General features: G+C 32.2%; 1 protein-coding gene across 1 annotated transcript in view; it reads right to left on the reverse strand.

The window, feature by feature from the left end:
- Nucleotides 1–5,716: 5,716 nt before the first annotated feature.
- LOC126886498 (zinc finger protein 227-like) overlaps nucleotides 5,717–24,904 on the reverse strand; it is a 56,644-nt gene continuing 37,456 nt past the window's right edge. The window contains exon 3 of the mRNA XM_050653449.1: nucleotides 5,717–8,320. Coding sequence (XP_050509406.1) covers nucleotides 6,825–8,320 — 1,496 coding nt within the window. The 3' untranslated portion in view covers nucleotides 5,717–6,824. The remainder of the gene's footprint in view (nucleotides 8,321–24,904) is intronic.

A 24,904-nucleotide genomic window follows, 5' to 3' on the forward strand; every position in this document is an offset into this window, starting at 1 on the left:
ACCAAACTTTTAATTATTCATAGTCAACATTGATTTTTTTATAAAAAATTAAGTAATCGTGTGGGGAAAAAAATAAATATGCCATTTTAATGGCCTATTTGTCTAATTTGTAAAATTCATATTAGAGTTTTCAAAAAGCCTATACAGGGTGAAATTTTTTCTAAGACCCAAACGAACTAATTTTTTTAAAGCCGGACCTGATTTTTTTCTAGTTTGAATAAATCAGTTGATTAGGTGAAAATAGTGTAACGATTGACCAAAATAAGAGACACATCGACCTGACCGTTCAAAAATTATGACGAATACAAATTTCTGTCAAAATGCGAAACTCGCCCTGTATATTATTAAACAATCGGAGCAGACACTTTTTAATGGTCATTTGTTATTCCCCATAGAAGCCTCTATACGAGGTAGGAGTATGTACAGTTCCTCATGACTCACCCTGTATTTATATTAAATTTACCTATTTGTATTGTAAATTTGATTAATCCAATAAGAACATAACTTTGCGGTATTTATGTATTTATTTTCCGTGACGCTAATTCGTCAGCATCAGCAGTTATGTTAAATAATAATTATTTTCAAGTTTAATTTAGTAGTTTAAAATTCGTTGTTTATAGAAATATGTGGAATTAAATTAATTTATTTTTATTTATTTATTTAATTGTATTTTATAATTAAGAGGCTACAGTAGCGATCAACAGGTAGCAACAAACGCGTTCCAAGATTGCGGCTCTAATTTTGAATATTTTGTCGAGACACACATATTCGTAATATAATAAAGAATGGCGGTACAGAGCCGAATAAACTTTCTTCAAATAAACTTTTTTATCCCATGCCTAAATTTTGTGTAATGTTGGAACTACTAAAATTTTTTATTTCTAACAAGAAATCGAACATATTATAACTAAATAACTAATTAGGCAACATAGAGAAATGATCACTGTCATTTTGACAAACCTGCGTCAGATTTTCTCTAATCTGTTCTGTCGTCTTTATCGATATCTGTTCAGTGCAGTAGTGTGTTAATTTAAGAATTCGTTATTGTTGTTTCATAGAAAAGTAGTGTTTATTGATAGTTAATTTATTATATATTTGTTGTTGTATGAGTTGTTGGCCTCTTTGAAAGAATAGATTGTTGTTAATTGTGAGTTTTAGTTATATGTAGGTAGGTAAGTATATTTTACGTAAAAATATTTCGAATTCTAATGCGAGTATATAAAGTTTTAGGAGGATTTTTTATTTTAAAAATATTATCAATAGTTTAACAAAATGGAAAAAGTAAATCAAACGAAAAATAAAGTGAAATCTTCCAAGAAAAAGTCCATTAAAAACCGTGCCAAAATTATTAGGGGAGTGCATATAAATTTTCACTTCGGGAAAAATCAAACAAGATAGAACTTTTTGTAATTTCATTAAGAAATGTTTAATAAACAACATATCAAAAAGTTCTACTGGAGAAGTGGGTGCTTCCTTTTTTAATAAACAAATGAACTGCGAAATTAGATATTTTTTAAATAACTCCGAAAATATAAATTTTAGAAAAAACTGAATTAGATCATTGAAAAATTCAGAAAATTTCACAAAGAAAACCTTATATAAAGATTTTTCTAAAATTAAATCTGTAGCTTCCATAATTTTTCATTTATAACGCTAAAGTCACCCTTCTCATAAACATTGGCGCACTGTAAACTAGCATATGGCGAAGTGCACGGTTGAGTTATTTTAATGTAATTCTTTAACGGATCGATCAAATTAAATTTTAAAAATTGGACATAAAAGCAGAATAATTAAGCTATCTTATGGTTATAATAAAAAGAAATAAAATTTATGGCATAAGTACGGTGTGGGTTGAAAGAGAGACTTACATGAATTTTGTTTAAAAATGATTTAAAAATGTGTAACTAATACAAATTTTCTTATAAAACTCTCAATTTTGCACAACTTACCTTTCAAACAACTTACTAAACGATGTTTTGTTCAAAAAAAATCTCAAAAATTTAGTTCAAATGATACGACGTCTCAAAAAATGTAATTTTTGAAAATTTCATAGTTTTATAGAATTAACACCACTTTAAGACGGTATTACTCAAGTTTGAACAGGTCTATCACAGTTTTATAGTTGTTTTTTAAATCTTAGCCCGACCGCACATCAAAGAAACATGAAATGTAAATTACGTTTCATGGAAATAAACCACTGCTAAACAAATATATATCCGGCCATTTATGAGACTCTCCGAAAATAAAAATGTGTCATGAGCATGAATCACACTCGTTTCATTAGTAGGCGGACTTTGAGATTTTTTTAGCAGTGTTTTCTTTTCATGAAACATGTTTTTCGTTTCATGTTTCATGTTTTTCGTTTCATGTTTCTTTGGTGTGCGGCTTGGCTAAGGATGTAGTCTTTAAAATGCACTAAATTATTTTACTTTAGAAATGAAACACACTATTTCTTTTTGAGAAAATTAAGAAAGATAACAAAAATGTAATACAAAAACCGAAAATTACCAGCTAAAAAAATGTTTATACAAAGTGATCAAAACTTTTTTCTGTAAAACTTACCTAAAATACATTTAATAATAAGCTTCAACAATAATAAATGTTCAACAAAAAAAATTTTTTTAGCTCTTATATGGTATGTCTGCGTAACTTGGAACCTATTGATAACTTTTTTATTATCAGTCTTACGAAAAAAGTTATTCTTTATAAAATACTCTTCATCATATAATCTAAGATTCAGCCATCAAATATAAAATTTAATTAATTTTATACGTGGTATGTCAAAAAATATGAATTTCACTCAAGAGTAAAGTAACTTTATAATTCACAATATCGAAAATTGTTATTAAGAAAAGTTGTTTGGAATTAAAAAATATGTTTCAGTGTTCAATTACATCCTTCTAATTAAAATATTGTGAATAATAAAGGCACTTAACTCTTTAGAAAAATTTAGTTTTTACATACCTCGTATAAAACTGAAAAAGTTTGACATCTGATGGTTGTATCTTAGATTTTAGACCAGGTAGAGCATTTTATGAAGAATAACTTTTTTTGGTAAAATTGATAATAAAATAGTTACAATAATTGTAATAAAATAATGATAAGTATTCGTAACTTGAGAAAAAATTTTTTTTTCGATTATAATGATATAATTGTATATTAAAATATAGTTTTTAATTTCAAACAACTTTTCATAATAGCATTTTTTTTTATATTCTGGAATATAAAGGTAGTTTACTCTTTAAAGAAATTCATATTTTTGACATAACTCGTATAAAATTGATAAAATTTAATATCTGATGGTTGAGTTTTAGATTTTTGACTATCCAGAGTATTTTATGAAAAATACCTTTTTTTTCGTAAAATTGATACTAAAAAAGTTTTCCATGTGGCTCCTAACTACGCAAACATACTGTATAAGAGCTTCTGTATAAGAATTTTTAAATTGTAATGCCATATTCGGATTCAGCATAACCAAAAACAAGATAGAAATATATTTTGATCAAAGTAAAATGATGAATTTAACGATAATTTTAAAATTATTTATACAAAACAATTGTTATTGTTTAAACAATTAGCGGCCAAATCTGCGAGTAGAACTTTTTACTTTAACATGTATATAAACTAACAAAAAAAGTTTTATAAAAACATAAGCTTGTTTGAATTATTCCGAAACAATGCATGTTTTCGTTCTAATTGCACTCCCCTATATGCGAAACTCGAAATTTGTTTCGCTTCACAACAAAAAATGATTATTTACTATTAGTATGGTATAGTTAGACTCAAACCCAGACATCCAAAGTGAAAGTTATCCTCCAACACCAAATTGTTCTATATGGTCCACATAATTTTCAGAAAAAAGTCACACCATTTTGAGCGTCGGGTTTGGGGTAGACGGGGGGGAAGAAATCTGCAAATTCGTAGTTTTTTACGTTTTTCGTCAATATTTCTAAAACTAAGCGGTTTAGCATGAACAACCTTCTACACAAAAGTGTTCTACATTAAATTTGAAATAAAAAAGGCCCTATGCATAACCCTTCTAAAATGAACGGTTCCAAAGTTACGAAGGTAGTATAGTATAATTGGTCCAAAAAAAGACCTAACCCAGACATCCAAAGTAAAAGTTTTCCTTCAACACCAAATTGTTCTATATGGTCCACATACTGTTCAGTAAAAAGTTACACCATTTTGAGCGTCCGGTTTGGGGGGGAGATGGGGGAGAAGTCGGTAAATTAGTAGTTTTTTAAGTTTTTCGTCAATATTTCTAAAACTATGCTTTAGCGTAAGGAATGTTCTATAGAAAAATGTTCTACATAAAATTTAAAACAAAAAAGGTTCTATACATAATTGTTATAAAATCAACGGTTCCAGAGTTACGGAGGGTGAAAAGTGGAGGTTTTCGATACTTTTTATATTTACAGATTTCTCCCCCCTCTACCCCCAAAACCCGACGCTCAAAATGGTGTGACTGTTTTCTGAACATTATGTGGACCATATAGAACAATTTGGTGTTGGAGGATAACTTTCACTTTGGATGTCTGGGTTTTTGGTATAGTTATATCATAAATATTGCCTAAAAAATATAAAAAGTATCGAAAACCTCGACTTTTCACCCTCCGTAACTCTGGAACCGTTAATTTTATAACAATTATGTATAGAATATTTTTTGTTTTAAATTTCATGTAGAATATTTTTGTATATAACATTATTTATGCTAAAGCATAGTTTTAGAAATATTGACGAAAAACGTAAAAAGCTACTAATTTACCGGCTTCTCTCCCACCTCCCCCCAAACCGGACGCTCAAAATGGTGTAACTTTTTACTGAACAATATGTGGACCATATAGAACATTTTGGTGTTGGAGGAAAACTTTTACTTTGGATGTTTGGGTTAGGCCTTTTTTTGGACCAGTTATACTATACTACCTCCGTAACTTTGGAATCATTCATTTTAGAAAGATTATGCATAGGGCATTTTTTATTTCAAATTTAATGTAGAAAAATTTTATAGAGGGTTGTTCATGCTAAACCGCATAGTTTTAGAAATATTGGCGAAAAACTTAAAAAACTACGAATTTACCGATTTCTCCCCCCTTTCCCCCCCAAACCCGACGCTCAAAATGGTGTGACTTTTTTCTGGACATTGTGTGTGGACCATATAGAACAATTTGGTGTTGAAGGATAACTTTCACTTTGGATGTCTGGGTTATGCCATCTTTTGGATCAACTATACTATACTATATTGTTTTATTATTAGATATTTCATGCAAATACCTTTCTAAATACCTATCTTAACAAAATTTTCACCCATTTTGGTTTATTTTTTATAAATATCTATTTATTAATAATAAGATCTTTTTCTATTACTTCCATTTAGCGCGACTATGATATTGTCAAAATATTAATCTTAGATAATGTCAAAGATTACCACTGTTGCCAAAGTTTATGATACTATCTCCCGAAGTTATATTTTGTTGCTACCTGCTGATCGCTACTGTTTACTCTTAAGGGGTGTTTCAATTAAAATATTTTGGGTCTATCTTTTGGTTTAGAAGTCACCTCTAAAATTTTCTGTGCTGCTGGTGGGGAATATTAAGGTTTTGTTGACTTGGGTGGTAGATAATACTTCATAAATTTATGCTGCGGGTTATCTACATCTTGATTTCTCTTCTATGCACACAGGAGAAGGGCGTGGCCCTAGCCTTAACCTACGAAGTTTGTTCTCAGATTGTAGATTTGTTTCCCAGAATACCACATGGATTCATGAGAAGGTAGCAGTTTCCCCAACCAAACACCCGATGGGTGCAAGAAAATTCAAATAGCTCCAGAGGCAACCATCATCAAACTACGCTGACGCCTCTCGAAGATCTTGAGCTTTAAATAACCTAGGACAGCACCGGAAGAAGCCTTCACGCCACAAGCTAAGTTTTTTAATAGAGTCTTGTACTTGCCTGTCGACAGAGACAGATTTTTTTATATAAAGTAACTTCAGAATGACTAGAATGTAGATTCTGGATTATAACTATGGTTGATTTTTTAACCCGGAGGAGTAAACTAAAAAGACAGATTCATACCCAAGGAAGCCACTAGAATAATTACCAAATACATCTTCTTTTTTGGTTGATCATATAGGCCTTTGACGGTAAATCATAAATATTATATTATACTAATACGTGGCTAAAGAGTTCTAAAATTAACTCTAAAAATCTAAAAATTAAAGGAATAACGCAGAAAATACAAAAAATCGCCGATATATCTTAATTAACGTATGAAATGCCAATTGTGTCAAAATTTGATAAATGTCATTAGTGTCAAAATTTTATAACAGTGGAGTAAACTTGCCTGCGGTTTAACCAATTACAAACAAGCATTACAGCGCGGTAAATTTGAATCACTCCTCTTGGTTTAAAAACAAACCATAATAGAATGAGAAAATAAAGTTGCTCTGAAGCTATTTCCTTGTGGCATTTTTATAATTAACTATTTTTAATAAGAAATAAGTCACAATTTTACTAAAAAATGGTTTTATTAACGTTTCGACGCCCAAATCGGGTGTCGTTGTCAAAATACAAAATATTACTAAATATTACTGAAAATAAAGCAATTATATCGAAATTAATTTCTTTTTACTGATACTGTACCGTATGCACGGACAATGCAGAGGAGTAGAATACAAGGACCCACAGAGAAGCCTCATGCTCGCCGTGTTGGTTTGGGTGAAGTTTCTTGGACCAATGTTGGCACTTGGCAATGAGTTCGATATATCATCGTCAATATGAACACGACAGATGGCACTTGAAAAAAATTAAAGTGTTTCTGTATCGTTACGACTTGTAAGGTGTTTCTCCAGTATGCAATCTTAAATGCCTTTTTAAATTACCTCCTTCACTAAATTGCTTAAAACAAATTTCACACTTGTATGGTTTTTCTCCAGTGTGTACTCTTACATGCACTTTTAAAGTACCTGCGTGACTAAACTGCTTAAAACAGATTTCACACTTGTAAGATTTTTCTCCAGTGTGCACTCTTAGATGTGTTTTCAAACTACCTGCCTGATTAAACTGCTTAAAACAAATTTCACACTTGTAGGGTGTTTCTCCGGTATGCGCTCTTAAATGTTTTTTTAAACTACCTTTTTCACTAAACTGCTTAAAACAAATTTCACACTTGTATGGTTTTTCTCCAGTGTGTACACTTAAATGATTTTTCAAAGTTCCAGCTTGACTAAATTTCTTAAAACAAATTCCACACTTGTATGGTTTTAACCCAGTGTGCACTCTCAAATGTGTTTTCAAATGACTTGCATTACTAAATTGCTTACAACAAATTTCACAGTTGTATGGTTTTAACCCTGTATGCACCCTCAAATGTCTCTTCAAATTTCCTCTTTCACTAAATTGCTTGAAACAAATTTCACAGTTGTATGGTTTTTTTCCAGTGTGTACTCTTAAATGCACTTTTAAACAACATGTGTAACTAAACTGCTTAAAACAGATTTCACACTTGTAAGATCTTTCTCCAGTGTGCACTCTCAAATGTTTTTTTAAGGAACCTGTTTCGCTAAACTGCTTAAAACAGATTTGACACTTGTAAGGTTTACCTCCAGTGTGTAATCGCATATGTCGTTTCAAATTAGTTGCTGTAGTAAACTGCTTAAAACAAATTCCACACTTGTATGGTTTTTCACCAGTATGTATTCTCATATGTATTTTCAACAAATAGTGAAGTGTAAACTGCTTAAAACAAATTTCACACTTGTATGGTTTTTCTCCAGTATGCACTCTTAGATGTGTTTTCAAATCACATGCCTGACTAAACTGCTTAAAACAAATTTCACACTTGTAAGGTGTTTCTCTGGTAGACGCTCTTAAATGTCTTTTCAAACTTCCTGCTTCACTAAACTGCTTAAAACAAATCTCACACTTGTATGGTTTTTCCCCAGTATGCACTCTCAAATGTGGTTTCAAGTGACTTGGTGTAGTAAACTGCTTAAAACAAATCTCACACTTGTATGGTTTTTCTCCAGTGTGTACTCTCAAATGATTTTTTAAATTTACATTTTGACTAAATTGCTTAAAACAAATTCCACACTTGTACGGTTTTAACCCAGTGTGCTTTCTTAAATGTATTTTCAAAATACATGCTCTACTAAATTGCTTGAAACAAATTTCACATTTATATCGTCTTTTTCTAGTCCCAATATTCATATTTTTGTTTAATGTGTTTTTTTCAGTGTCTTGGCTGATGTCGTTTCCTTTGTAAGATGAATCTTGCATGAGATTTTGCATAACTTCCATTTTGTTTTCATCCTGCAGATAACCTAAAACAAAAACCAACTATAATATCACAGAATAGGAAACAATTGTTTCGTATTCTGTGTGTAATATAAATATTTGAGTATAATAGCCACTTTACCCCAGGGTTATTTTGTTTTAAACAGTTTGTTTTAATCAACTGTTTTAAACATTTGTTTAGGTTTAAAACAGTTTTTGTTTAAAACATGTTTAAAACACTTAAATTAAACAAGCGTTTTTTTCATTTTCTTTATGAATAATATCCACAATTCACATTCATTATATAATACATACATAAATATGAAAAAAAAATCTCAAATACATATTATTACACAGACTTCTTAACACATATATAATTTATTTATTTATTAATGGGAACAATGGGTAAATTTCTCAAACTGTTTCAGTCTCATAGTAAGCTTGTAATCTAAGTCATCAATCTGATCAGCCACGTGATCATTTATAGAATTATTAAGCTCTTTAAAAATAGAAACCAATTTAGCAGCTTTGACATTGCTTAGCCGATTACATAGTTTGGAATTGACTAAAGCGTATGCTGAGAAGAGTTTTTTTTTTTTTTTTTTGGATGACCAATGACCATAGAACGCCACCATGCCAATGGTCTTACATTCTCGAGTAGATATTTAGAAAACATATAAATATGGTTTAAAGTTAAAGGGTACACACTTTGCCTGGTAATTAATAATAATTGGCAATGCTTCTGGATAATAAGTTTCTACATGTTCCGTGCCAGATTTTATTTACTCTTGACTAAATTTATTTCCACTAAAGCGATAAGCAAGCAAATTTGTCAAAAGATGAGCCAGGATCAAAGCCATTTCCATAAGCTCCTTGACTTTATTTGTATTATTTATCAAAAAAATCGCCATTTGAATGTTCAGTCTCGAATGCATCCAGAAGTTCTAGCCATATCTCTGCAGACTCTCCTTTTAGTGCAAGTATTTGTTTGGACTTTGTCCCTGAAATATACTTTAATTTTTATAAATACCTAGTCTTAGAGCCCGTTCTTATGATAAGAGCTTAACGCGCGTTTTGATAACGCGCTATTACAACTACATACATTTTACTTGAGACCGTTCACATGCTAACGCGCGTTTTAAGTCATTAAAACGCGCATTGGCATGTGAACGGTCTCAAGTAAAATGTACAAGAATAAAAAACCGCTAAACGCCGTAAAAATGAGTGGCGCATACAATATTCCAGCTACAAAAGATCTGATATGAATATTACGTGGCGCGAAAATAAATTTTCATTTTGATGCAAAACAAAATTCTATTTATATTTTAAAAGATTTTTCCATAATATTTGCTAACTTTGAAGTAAACGCGCCACAAAAGAGTACCTTTGATACAGTTTGAATTTTGAAACTCTTTTGTGGCGCGTTTACTTCAAAGAGCAAATATTATGGAAAAATATTTTAAAATATAAATAGAATTTTGTTTTGCATCAATATGAAAATACATTTTCGCGCCACGTAATATTTAGGGCTTACAATACCGGGATCCCAGGATCCCGAACGATTTTTGTCCGGTATTCGATACCGGTATTTATAATAAAAATACCGGTATTTCGGTATTAGCTTAATTTATAAAAAGTGAATTTATGCACAATAAACTTTGTTCTAAGATATTTTTTCTATTACAAGAAATTATTTATGAACATAAACAACCAATATCATTGTAAAAAATATTTATTAAACACGTTTATTACACATACAAGTCAAGTATAATAGCGCTTTCTAAAAGCGTGAATGTCGTTAATTTAAGGCGAAGGGTTATATCAGCTTTTACAACCAAATTATTAAATCTCGTCTAGGCAAATTAATACATAAAATTAGTTGTATAAAAATTCTTAAATATTTAAAATTAGACTACTTTATTTTATAAATAAGCCGTAAGATTTATTAATCAGAATTGTTTTTATATTTTCAGATCTATTTCTCATTTTTTTGTGTATTGTGATGTATAAATTAGGATTACTTATTTTCTGAATTATTAATAATAATTGAAAATATATAGCGGTCTAAATACAGAGTAATCCATATTAAAATATTTGTCACAGTAAGTTAATCTATGTATTAATATATTTTAAAGTTAAATTAATTTACAAATACCAAATTTCATAAGTAAAACTACTATCCTATTATATGCAAAATTTATCCTAGAATCAAATATATAGTTTTTCTATTTGCACATTTTTTGTATCATCTATTCCTATTCTCTATGTAATGTTATAAACAACATCAACTAATTTCAAAACAAAATTATAAGGTTTCATATATTATTTAATAACAAGTCGATATAACAACTGTGGATAGTATAAATATAACGTGTATATTTTTTATTCATAATACCGGTTTTAATACCGGAATCCCGGTATTTGAAATTTTAAATACCAAATACCGGTATTGAGATTTTGGCTCAGTATTGTAAGCCCTAGTAATATTCATATCAGATCTTTTGTAGCTGGAATATTGTATGCGCCACTCATTTTTACGGCGTTTAGCGGTTTTTTATTCTTGTATCAGGAGTTTTTCAAAGTTATTTATAAATTAAATGTATGAAGTTGAATGCAATGTTCCTCTATTACACGTTAAGCTTTATAAATGTCACCTTTGTTGCAGTATGTCTCAAATGATCTAGTGCCCATCGAATGTACACTAGATTTTTTTCTATTCGAACTATATTGAAAAAAATATTGAGATGGCCCGTAAATGAAGTCGGATTGCCCGTTGCCAGATCAAATTTAGCGTCGTAACCACTACAACTACATAAATCATTTCGGGAATAAACGCTAATTGGATTATACTTTTGTAGCTTAATAACTTCTAAACGGCTTAACCGATTTTGATCAGTAGACATGAGTTTGAAACGTATTGACCAGTAGTATCTGATGGATCTAAGGTCAAGTATGACAACTGAAGCTATTATAGGAATTATTGAGCTTGAGAAACCGTTTTTCCCATAGGAAATATATTTGATCATACTTATGAAGCCTATAACTTAAAAATTGAATTTTCCCGGATATAAGGTATACACCGTTAGATTCGTCTAGAGTCCTTCTACAAACGCTCAGTTATTGGCGCAATTCGTAGGTTGAAATTTTGAGTACTTATCGAAAAACCAAAATTTTCAAAGTTTAGTTTTTCAAATAAAATAAAATTTTTATTTTTAATTCAGTTGCAATGCGAAGGCAAAACAATCTTACTTTTCAATTAGAATACGGAGCGCAGTCCAGTCCCTTGAATCGCGATTTTCGGCTCTTATTGGAGCCTCATCGGAAAGAACGTAGGCTTGTTCTTCATCTTTTTTTTTAGTTTTTCAGGTTTTCAGCTGTACTGAGCCGTGTGTATGTCTGATCCTGACGGCTTAGACACCATTTGAAAGCTTAACTTAACACTATTGATTTGATGTATTTGCAGTTCTTCTGTCTCTTCTTGATCAGAAAATATATACCCCCAAAAATATGCCGTTTTGTACCTACCAAGTCCTATAGCTGGCTTATGGGTGATCAAAAGTCACAAACTACACCGGTTCTGAATCAGCCCTGACCCCCTTTTCAAACACAGAAAAAAAATTCAAATCGGTTTAACTTTTCCACACACATACATACATATCCACAAACATTTTCCCTTTTTTAAATAAAAATTGAGTCATACTCGTGATGAGCTCGGTAACTTTTGAATGGTACAAGCGATTTTCAAAATTAAACATGCGTTGGAAAGGAAATGATCAGTACTATCAGAAGCCGTAAAGGCCGTACTTAAATTATTGAAGTTTTTGGGAGTTTTGGGGACGAGAACGAAAAACTAACCCTAAACAGGAAGGGGCGTAAAATCCACACCCTTGGACCAAAATGGATGGTTGACATATGAATGGGTGAGTCTTTTCCTGAACTTTAAGATGGGTGTTAACCCAATTTTCAATTCAGTCAGATTTAGAAAATAGAAAATTTCGTGTATATATAGTGTCACATGTAGGGGGTTTGGGTGTGCGCCACTGGCGAGAACTGCCGTTCTCTGGTAATGTAGTTGTAATAGCGCATTATCAAAACGCGCGTTAATCGCCTCTTATGGGAACGGGCTCTTAGGCATTTGTCTTTAAATATGTATATTTACAAGCTTTGTTACATCTTTATCAATACTTATTCTATTGTTTGAGCTAACGTGAAATAATATTGGCCAGATTTTCAACTAACTTTCAAGTATTCCAACGAACATCTTTAAGCAAGAAACCCATTATGAACGGCCAGCACGGCACAGCCCGGCACGGCACAGCACAGGCCGGCCCGTCCAAAAACCCATTTGTAACGGCCAGCGCGGCACGGCACCGGAAAAATGATCATTTGCCATAGATGATAATGTATTTTTATTAATAAAATATATACAGAGAGGGGCTAAATTATCGAATAAATTCATTTTCTCTAAAATGGACAGCTTTGGAAGAAAATACCAAAACAGGTCGATTTTTACTTTTAAATTACAATTTTTTGGCATATACAGTGGAACCTCGATTATCCGTCACCTCTGTTAACCGTCAGGGTCCATTAAGTTATATTGTATACACAAGTAAAAATTGAGTCATCAATTCATTTTGTTTGAGCATTGCGATAAGCCAAACGAAATTCATTGAAATGTATGATACACGTGCAGTTATGCCATCACCGCATTTTTTATGTAAATAATTTTTGTTCTTATTCAGGGCTCTGGATTAAATTTCAATTTAAATAGGTAATGATAAATGATACCATACTTTTAGAGTTCTATTTTTAGAATCGCAAGCCGAAAATAAAAATTTACATCACACAAATTATTAGTTAATATCTGTGTGTCACCATAACAGTATGATTTTTATTTTTTTAATGTTCTGTTAACCGTCTTCTCGATTATCCGTCATACCCTTGGTCCGGTGCCCCGACGGATAATCGAGGTTCCACTGTATTTCATACTAGAGACGTCATTCATCTGAGCTTAATGATGTAATCGATGATTTTTTTAAATGGGAATAGGGGTTGTGTGGCATCTCATTTGAAAGGGTGTTCAATCCTCTATTCAGTAATATAAACAATAATATCATTATTTATACAGGGTGGCCAAAACAATAATTTTTAAATTACATCAATTGACGCAAAAAGAAGAATGTATGTAATTTATTTAACTCAAAATACATTGTACTGCTGTCAGTAAATAGAAAAAAATGTTTATTTCACAAATAAACATTTCGTTTCACTTAAATTAAATCACAAACAGCCTCCCACCTACCTCTTGACAGTTTGAACATTTAATTAAGCGAAAAGCAATGTTTTTTTGCCAAATAAACATTTTTTTCTATTTTCTGACATCATTATAAAGTATTTTGAGTTAAATAAATTGCATACATTCTTCTTTTTTCGTCAATTAATTTAATTAAAAAAGTATTTTTTGGCCATAAATGAGATGCCACACGACCCATATTCCCATTTAAAATAATCATAGATTACGTCATCACGCTCAGATGGATAACGTCACTAGTATGAAATATATGCCAAAAAATTGTAATTTAAAAATAAAAGTCGACGTGTTTCGGGATTTTTCTCCAAAGCCGTCCATTTTAGAGAAAATGAATTTATTCCATAATTTAGCCCATCTCTATATAGGAGAAAAATGTTATGTATTGTTTTAATTTTATTTTAGAAACGCATCATGTCATCTATGATATATTTTAAAAACTATCGTAAAATAAAAGTTTTTAAAAGACATAAACTACACAATTTTAATGAATATGCATCATGTTAAAAAAACGAATTCATGGTTAAAAGATAATGTACGTGTCCATTGATCAAAATGTTCGGATATTTGTACCCATGCATTGTCCTTTTTCTTGCTATCGTGATAACCTGGGTCCGATGCATCATACAAAAATGGGTATTCTCTGACACTCTCAATTAAAAGTTCGTCCATATTATTTCAAAAGAAACAACGCGCTTTCAATTAAAAAATCAACAATATAATATTTTATAACAATTATGACACACTGACGCCGACTGGCCGTTCAGAGGCCGTTCGACTCCAACGGATTTTATTCTACTCGGAGAATTTCGGCCGTTCCGTTTGCGTGCTGGCCTGTGCCGGGCCGGGCTGGCTGCTCATAATGGGTTACGTTGCATTTAAAACTATACAAATGAATTTGGACTGTCCTGTGCCGTGCCGGGCTGTGCCGTGCTGGCTGTTCATAATGGGTTTCTTGCTTTATGCAATACAAGAGCAGAATCACCAGCTTCTCGGAATTCTTCGCTAGCAAAATGTACATTTCTGAAATATTTGCAATTTTTTTATACTACTATTTCTTCTTGGCACTTCTATATCATGGACAAGTAAGTTCAATATATGGACTGGACAGCCATAAGTTATATGTATCTGTGCTGCCCAATTCCTCAAACAGATCCTTCTCATTTTAAGAAAATATGATTTAAAAAACGTTTTTTCTACGTTTCATTTGTTTAAAACATGTAATATAAAAACAAACAACACATGTTTAAAACAAAAAAAAAGAACGTTTGTTTTGTATAAAATAAAAAAAAAACATGTTTTTTTTCAACACTGCTTTATCCGATGCAAGTAATTCTGAAACTAACTTCTGCACAAATTGTAACTGCAATAAAGTGATTACACGATGCAAACAGTGTTGCCACAGGTCTTGGACAAAATTTCGGTAGAACGCTCCTAATTTTTCGGTAGAAATCGTCAAATTTCGGTAGATTTTATTTTTTGCTTCTTTTCCTATCATATACTTTCATCATCATATTATGATGATCAACACTCACCATTCATCATAAAAGTTCAAAATCGGTATATACTAAAAAATATTATTGTTCAACAAGTGCAGAAAGGTACTAATTTCTCACGAGTTTGAAAAGTTGCGCTACGAGCGTAAATGAGTGCCGCAATTCAAACGCGTGAGAAATTACCTTTCTGCACGTGTTACACACTATACTTTTCTACAACCACAGTTTTTGCTAAAAATAAAAATCACAATTTCCAAACGAAGATTTATTATAATAATAAATTATAAACTTTAAACTGTATTTAATTAATACTAAACAATTTAAATTCATTATACCTAAACAAATTACACAGAAATCAGTTAAAATATTAATGCACTGCCTTAATTTGTTTGAATTTAAACTATTTTAAATAATTATTACAAAATAATGTCACATTTGACGTTATATTTATGCAGTCACGGAGTTCCACCAAACCTACTTCATTCGACGTATCTTGTTGAGGTTCCTAAATCCTTATTGGTTAATTGATAATTATAAAATGTGTATTAAGAATAAAATTGTAAAATAAAACAGTTGTAACATCCATAATTTAATTTCTATTCTATAGTTAAATATAATAATTGTCTTATAGGTTGATAAGTTCTAGATTTACTTGAAGGATAGACGTCAAGTTTTATTTTTTAGAAAAATCTTAAATCATCGCGTTAAAATTGTTATAAATTAAGTAATTATACTGTAGATATAGTTAGTTAGTGTTTGAACATTAATTTAGTAGTTAATTTAAAAGTTAAAACGGGATAATACGTTAGTAGTGAATTAGAAATACTAAGGACTTTTCTGTAAGTTTTGCCTTTATATAATCATAGTAGCAGTAGTATAGTAGAGTAGAGGCTGGCTTAGGAGATGGACACTAACTCTCCCGGCCCCCCTGACAAAGGGGGCGGGATCTATGCTTTGCTTTCATTGAACTCGCAAAATTTTTTAAATTCCATACACATGCTAGCCCCGAGACATAAAAATAACATTAATTTAATAGAAAAAGAACTCTGTGCTTTAAAAAATAAATTCCAAAACGATCAGATCATGTTAACAGAAGTTAATAACTTATCATCTAGGATTGAAAATATTAGTAGAAGAAAAGTTGAATACAAGGACACTGACTTCGGCCCATTCCTTATTATGATAGAGAGTGACAAGGGAAAAGCAGGAAATATCCATCCTATGGATATTGGGAAAGTATTTCATACAATGGGTACGACTGGAATTAAAGAAATTAGTAGAAAAGGCATGAATAGAATTGGAGTAATTTTTAACACCTCCAAACAGGCAAATATGGTACTAAATAGTACAGAAATCCTTGAGAAAGGATTTCTTGCTTATATACCTCAAAAAATGCTAACATCAAGGGGTATTATTAGAGATGTAAGTATAAATATTTCAATGGAAAACATAGTTAACGACAGTAAATTACAAAAAAACGTGAAAATTATATCGGCCAGAAGACTTAACAGAAGAGTTTTAGATAGCAGTGGGACCGTTACATACATTCCAACAGGAACTGTACAACTACTCTTTGACGTACGAACTCCCCCTAAAGAAATAATCATATATTCAAACTTGGTAACAGTAGATCCATACATCCCTCCTGTACAGCAATGCTTCAAATGCCTAAGATTTGGGCACTCACAAAGACAGTGCAGGGGAAAAGCAAGATGCCCGAAATGTTCCGATGAACATACAGTACAAAGCTGCACAGTTTCTGTACCAAAATGCCTATACTGCGATCTTGATCACCTTGCCACAAATAAAATTTGCAAAGAATTCGAAAGACAGAAAAAGATAAATGAAGTAATGGTCTTCCAAGATCTCACCTTTTTTGAAGCTGCCAAGCTGTTTCCCCCAATTAAGGAAAAGCCAGAGAATTCGAGAATGTTTCAGAGGAGAAGTAGGGATTTTCCTTCTTTACTATCCAGCTCACCCAGAGCATTTACTCAAGCACTTCAAAAATCCCCATCCTCCACTCCCCATTTCCAGAGTCAAAGTCATGTGGTCCCAGTTAAAAGGAAAAATAAAGTAATTCTTAAAGACATTAGTTATGACAAAGAGGCGCATAAAGCTCTGTTAAATGAGGATCTAAGCAGAAATTTACCTAGATTACCGATTTTAAACAAATTAAATGATTCACAAAAGTATACGGGATCACAAGGCCCAAGTTTTGCACTCTCATTAACAAGCAATCGTGTACATTCTCAGGATAGTGTATTTTCAAAAAACGTTGATTTAACCTCTGATAATAATATGGATTTTGCAGGTTTTGATGAGTCACATAATACATCTAATTTTAGTAAAAGTAGTGTTGACTAAATTTTCATTTATTTCTTACAGATAATATAATATATTATTTTTTATATTAAAAATAAAAAAAAAATAATAATAGTAACAAATTATATATATATAGTTATGATATTTAATATTTTGCATTGGAATATTAATGGTTTCTTTAACAATAAGCAAGATCTAATGGTGTTTCTTAACGAATACGATGTTAATATCATTCTTCTAAATGAAACACATCTGAAATTTTCACAGCACTTGCATATTCCCAATTTTTACTGCTATAGGGATGATAGGATTGATGGATGGGGTGGAATAGCTGTACTTATTCATCAGTCTCTGGCAGCTGATAGGATAGACATTTCACATATTCACTTGCCTGAAAAATGGCAGGCTATCATTATCAAATTTGAAATTTTTTTTATTATAGGATCGTATAAGACACCAGATGTTCGTTTTCGTAAGGAGATCTTTAGAGAATTGGTTCAAATGTGTGATAAACCGTTTTTCTTCATAGGTGACTTGAATTGCCAACATTCTTTATGGGGTTCATCATCTAACAATCCGAACGGCAATCGTCTTGCAGATCTTTTGGAGGAGGATAACTTGTGTTTTCTCAATACGGGTGAGGCGACAAGAATCTCACCGCCTGACTCAAACAGTGTCCCTGACGTAGCTATAGCATCTCCAGGTTTGGCTGTGGACTGCCTCTGGGAAGTTTTTCCAGAGATAGGAGCAAGTGATCACTTTCCTTTTGTAGTGTGTTACGGGCAGGATAGAAATAGTCCCCAAGGAAATGACCCTCTTCAAGATCGTAGTATCTTTAATGTGAAAAAAGCCAATTGGGAACAATTCAACCAATATATTGAGTCTAACATTAACAACATCCCTAATGAGTCTTACACAGATTTTCAAAACCTAATATTAGACGCAGCAAACAGGTTCATCCCTAAGAAAAAGCGTGTTAGATTCCATAAACCACAATTACCTTGGTGGGATGAAGAGTGTTCAGTTTTAATTAAATCAAAGAGGGAGGCAGTCAAGAAGTTCAAACAGGTACCTTCTTTAGAAAACTTCATTAATTTTAAAAAAATTAGGGCACATTGTAAAAAAGAACTTAAATCCAAAAAGAAAAAATCATTTGTTGTGTTTTGTTCCACAATTTCACCTGATACTCCAATATCAGTAATGTGGAGAAAAGTGAGAAGTTTCCATAAGGCTTTCACTAAAGCCTCAGTTAGAACTCCTAGTAATTCATCGTTAGGGGAGGAAATGCTTTGTTCATTGACTCCACCTGTATTTGAGGACATTGCGTCTCACCCAGTGAAATCTAATACTATCGAGTGTGAACTCTTCACTTTAAACGAACTTTCATTGGTTTTGGTTGAACGAAAGGATACTGTGCCGGGCCAGGATGGTATAACATTTTCTATGTTGCAACATCTTCCAGAGTCAGCAATCAAGTTCCTGTTAAAATTTTTCAATTTATGTTTAAAGGAGGGAATGCATATTCCCACTCAATGGAAATCACAAACAGTGTGTTTAATTCCCAAACCCAATAAAAATATAAATTGTCTTTCGGGCTGGAGACCAATCGTTTTATCATCGTGTGTTAGTAAACTTTTAGAGAACATGATAAAAATAAGGTTAGATTGGTATGTAGAACATTTTATGATCCTATCGCCTTTCCAGACTGGCTTTCGTAAAGGTAGAGGGGTGTCTGAAAACATAATTCATCTGGTCAATGAAATCTCAATGAATATCTCAAAAAGGAAACCAGCAGCTGCTGTTATGTTAGACATTTCTTCTGCATATGATAAAGTGTCAATCATCCAATTATTGGACGCTTTGGGAGATCTCAATTTGCCATGGTTACTTATTGAATTGGTTAAACATTTATTGACTAATCGTTTGGTGTCTGTTCGTGATCCTATTTCCTTAAATCTGCTAGGACCAAGAACTACCAATGTGCGCCTTCCTCAGGGTTCCCCTTTGAGTCCAGTACTATTTAATATTGTCATCAATATAATTTCATTTTGTGTGCCAGAGGATGTTCTAATTACTCAGTATGCAGACGATGTTGCCCTCTATTGCTCCGGCAACAGCTGGGTGGATGTTGTGGAAAAATTGAATGGTACAGTAGAAAGTATTTCTAATAAACTTCATGATATGGGAATGTGTCTGTCATCTAGCAAGAGTCAAGCAATTTTTTTTGATAGAAATAGGAATAATATTCCGAATTTACTAATATCAGTGAATAACACACGTTTAGATTGGAAACAAGAAGTTTCTCATTTGGGAGTTATTCTAGATAGTTCCCTTTCTTGGAGAAGTCAAATTGAAAAGATGGCATTGAGGGCTTCCAGTGGAGTCAATATTATTCGTTGTTTGTGTCGAACTTGGTGGGGAGCACATCCTGCAACTTTACTCACTCTATATAAGGCATACATTAGATCACATCTTGACTATGGATCCATTTTTCTGGGAGGTTGTGCACGTTCTCTACTTGCAAAATTGGATAAGGTTCAGTATAGAGCTCTTAGAGTGGTGGGGGGATTTATGAGGTCTTCTCCAGTTCATATAATTTTGTCAGAGTGTGGAGAAACACCGTTAGATCTCAGAAGAATATGGCTAGCATCTAAATTCATTTTAAAAGTAGTAGCCTATGACAACCCAATATATGCCTCAATTGAGCAATTTCACAATGTCTTTCTGGGTTACTTTAGTTTTTGGAGAAGAAAATATTTCCCACCAATACTGGCTGCTTTCCAGAATACTTTACATGAAATTCATGAGGTAGCACATAGCTCCTTATTTCCTTGTCACTCCTTTCCACTTAATATTCAGATTTCTCCTATGGCTTATGAAACTGTCAATATGGGCAAAGAAGCAAATAACCAAACCAAGTTTATGGAATGGTACCTCAATAACTGGTCGGAATATAAACTTATTTTCACAGATGGATCCAAAGATAAACAAGGTAATGTAGGTATTGGGATATACCTTAACGAGAGAACACAGTTAATAGCAAGATTACCCTCCGCTAATTCAATTTGCTCAGCAGAAGTATTTGTCATTAAAAAAGCATTAGAGTTAATCCAACAGAATAATTTTACAAAGTGCCTCATCTGTAGTGATTCTAAGAGTGCTCTAGAAAAAATCACAAGATCAAGCTACAAGGCGGCAATAGACTCACAAACTCTCCAACTAAAACAAAAACTATGTGAATTTGATGAACAACATAGAGAAATTAAATTTGCATGGATTCCAAGTCACACTGGAATTATTGGGAATGATAGAGCTGACCATCTTGCGAATCTTGGAAGAAAGCTGCCCATTAGTGAAGAACCAAAGGCCTCCTTTAAAGATTTTCAAATTAAATATAAAGAAAACCTATGGATCGGTTGGGAAAATCGATTCCAACAAATAGGACAGGCAAAAGGAATTACTTATTGCTCACAGGTTACAGTTCCATATAAAAAGGCATGGTTTACAAAATTTCCCAACCTGGGGAGAGGTATAATCACACAAATGTGTCGTATGAGAAGTGGACATTGTAGTGTTCCTGTACATTTATTTAGATTGAAGGTAGTGAATTCAAACCAGTGTTTATGTGGCAGTGTAGGAACTTTACAACATGTTTTATTGGAATGTACTAGGTTCCAAAGAGAGTCCCAGTTGCTTAGAAGGGAACTAGAAGGTGATCCGACATCAACTGATGTGTTGTTTAAAAATTTAAACTCAAAGACATTAATCGCAGTGCAAAAGTTTTTAACATCAACAATGACTCGTGTGTAGCTTGCTTAAAAACTTTATGACTTTATGCTTGCTTGCAATGCATGTGCTTTGTGCTTAGTGCGGTTTTGCGTGGTAGTACTAGAACTAGACCATTAATAGTAGAACTTTAGTTATGGAACTTATAAACAATTACAAAGTTTTTTTTTTATCTCTTAATATTTCAGATTCAGGAGCTATGAGCTTAAGCCCAGATGTACCTCAGGTACGGCTCTTGAATATTCAAGTCTATATTCACGGATCCTGGCCGGATAGCCCTGGCAGCTAAGGCCATTCAAATGAAGAGAAGAAGAAGTCTTATAGGTTATATATTTGTCTAAACTTTAACCACGGATGTAAACAGAATATGACGTTACTCAGAATGAGGTAGTCAACTATTATGCCAGTCAATGGAAGCAAGAATAGGATATTACCATAGAAAAAAGTGTTGTGTGATTTGGTAGAATGCGATCTTACCCTTCAAAAAATATGTCACGTATTTCAGCACCCTGGATTCCGTGCACTGTAGATATCTACAGTCGCCTTCTATCGATGTCAATTGTCATGAAAATATTTGAATTTTTAGCTTTAATTGAATTATTTTCTAGTTTTGCTAGGTTATACTCTAATTGATGCTGAAGTGACACTTAGTAAAACAAGAAAATATTTGAATTAAAACTAAAAATTCAAATATTTTCATGACAATTGCCATCGACAGAAAGCGACTGTAGATATCTACAGTGCACTGAATCTAGGCCCTGGAAAATTGGAAGGATACTACAAATCTGGCCTCCACATAAGTGGTCTGTAGCTTCGACATGATAGGTGTGAAATTTTAAACGTTCTTGCTGTTGATTGGATAGCAAGGGCAGCGTTATCTAGCCTCCACGCTAGGTACACCATAGCCTCCATACGGTACTTCCAATATTTAATATTATTTTATTCAAGTGGACAATAAAGGTAAAACACAAACAACTTTTGTTTCTTAATTATTTATTTATACAATAATGTGACATTTTACATAGAAATATGAGTATTTAATTTCGATTCAATATATGTTTACTTGTTGAATTTATCGGCTGCACACAACAGCTGATCGGCCATTAGACCCAACAACAAAACGCGAAATAAAATGTGTATTTTAAAACTGTTGGATAAACAGTACCTACAATCAGAAAAACTTACCTTTAAAAAGGTACTCGATTATGAAATATCAAAAATATCAAAAAACACGACTGAATATCAGCTTTTTATGGTGACACAAACTAAACACAAACACCAAACACATCACATAACCGACCATATAAAATAAGTGAACGACAACGAACGAACGAACACGAACACAGATTACAGATTCACAGATAGCGCAGGATTTGTCAAAAGTCATGTTCCACCAATCACAATGCCGACATCAGCGCCTCTGACTAAACGGAAGGAAAATAAATACGATTACATGTTTTTTATTAGAGTTAGCGGGGCATGGATATTACCTCCGAATTCTATCCTACTGCATGGATTTTAATTAAATTTTTGTGAATAGCCTCTACTTATCTGCTAATTCCTACCCTATGCCGATGTGTGTTTTGATCTTGGGGATGTTTCCCACCCCTTCTTAGGGGTGAAAAATTTTTTGGTAAGAACCACGGAATTCGCTAGACAACCTAATTATAAGCAAAAACTGTTCTATATATATTTTTTGAAAACTCAATACTTTTTGAGTTATTCGTGGTTGAAAATTGGCCATTTTCATTGAAACATAACACCTTTTCGAAAGGTTTTTTTTTCCAATTCCTTAAAAAATATGCATCTAACTAAAAAACTGTATAAAACATTTTTGTAGGTTATAAAAAAACAATGACACACTTGCCTTCATAAATCTTCTAGTTATAATAAAAAAGAGATATGGTAGGTGAAAATAGTTTGTTTTTGGTACATTTTCAAATTGGTGTATTCAACTTGAAATAACAGAGAAACGGTCGATTTTATGTGTATAGTGCTACTAATACTTTTTGTAGTGCTTGAAAATACCTTTAAAATGAGCAATATAAAAGATTAATTACATTCAAACTAAGCGAGATATCTTGCAAACAAAATTGATAACTAATGTATTTTAAGAAAAAATGAGAAGTAATTTTAACCCCCATCCACCAGAATGTAAATGCATCATTTTCCGTCTACAATACCTTTTATTATAGTATTGTTTCTATGTTCAAAAAGTTGGACGAGTTTAAAATAAATGGTTTTTGAAAAAAATAAGATCAAATTATAGGGCGCATTTTTAAATTTTCTTAAAAATCTTCCTTTTCCTCCATGTAACTTGAAAATGATAACGGATATAGTAATGAAAAATAAAAACGAAATTTTTATCTAAAAAAACTCTACATCTTTGTATTATATCTTTTTTTCGTATCTCTTATCATTTTCGAGTTCCATGGAGAAAAATAAGATTTTTAAGGGAATTTAAAAATGGGCTCTATAATTTGATCTTACTTTTCTCAAAAATCCTTCATTTTAAACCAGTCCAACTTTTTGAACATAGAAATAACACTATAATAAAAAGTATTTTAGAATGAAAACGATGTATTTAAATTCTGATGGATGAGGGGTTAAATATACTTCTCATTTCTTCTTAAAATACATTAGTCATCAATTTTTTTGCAGCATATCTCGCTTAGTTTGCATGTAATCGACATTTAATACTGCTTATTATAAAGGTCTTTTCAAGCACTAACAAGTTGGGTGTTTTTGGTGTAAAGTTAAAATCTTTAAAGTTATAGAGCAAAAATTGAAAAAAATACGATTGTTGGGCGCCATTTTGTTTATAAAAAAAGTAGCACACTATCTGCGGACTTTGCATACCTATATTATTAATATATACAATCATAAGATTCGATTCCAGCAATAAAATTGATGGTAAATAACTTTTCCCAAAAATGGCCTTTTCTCCGATCTGCCCAGACTATAGTTTAAAAACAAAACAAAGCAAAATTAGCTGTACGTCTGCACGGAAATGTCGGATATTGAAGCAATTGATAACGAGAAAAATGTTTAATGTTCTTTAGTTATGGCGAAATACCAAGATATCAGTATAAATAATAAAGTTAAAAGGTAGAAAATAAGTTTCTCCTGTTTTAAAATTTTAATATACATAAATACTACATATTTTTAGTTTGGAGTTTGGAATTATTTTCTATATGAAAATAAGCCACAATTCTTAACAGTATTCACTATTCAGGTAGGTATTAGTCCCAAAATCATAATATAAAAGGAGAAGTGGTCATAAAATTGATATCCGTATCTGAAGAACATGTGCCACAAGCTAGTAAAAGCAATTCAAGGATTCTTGATAACTGACTAAACCCTATTGCCAAATCTATCCGCTACAAAAATTTCTAATAATTTTGATCTTTTAGTAGAGAAAAAGGGTGTTCGGTAGATTATTTAGAAAATTAAGAATTTTGATTTTTTGGTAGAAAAAAAAAAAGAGAATTCGCTAGATCGGTAGATTTGACAGAGATTCGGTAGATTTCCGAAAAATCGGTATGATGGTCCCCTACCATAATCGGTACCGGTTATGGTAGGGTAGGGGAGCCCAAACGGGGATTTTTGCAGTTACTCGAGCGCGTCAGATTAATTATGGGGAGAAACGTGGTACCCTGCAGATGCACCTCTACTATATATTGGCTCTTAACACAGGGGCGTTCGTACAGGGGGGCTCG

This window comes from Diabrotica virgifera, chromosome 6, assembly GCF_917563875.1.
Source record: "Diabrotica virgifera virgifera chromosome 6, PGI_DIABVI_V3a".
NCBI classification, from domain to species: domain Eukaryota; kingdom Metazoa; phylum Arthropoda; class Insecta; order Coleoptera; family Chrysomelidae; genus Diabrotica; species Diabrotica virgifera.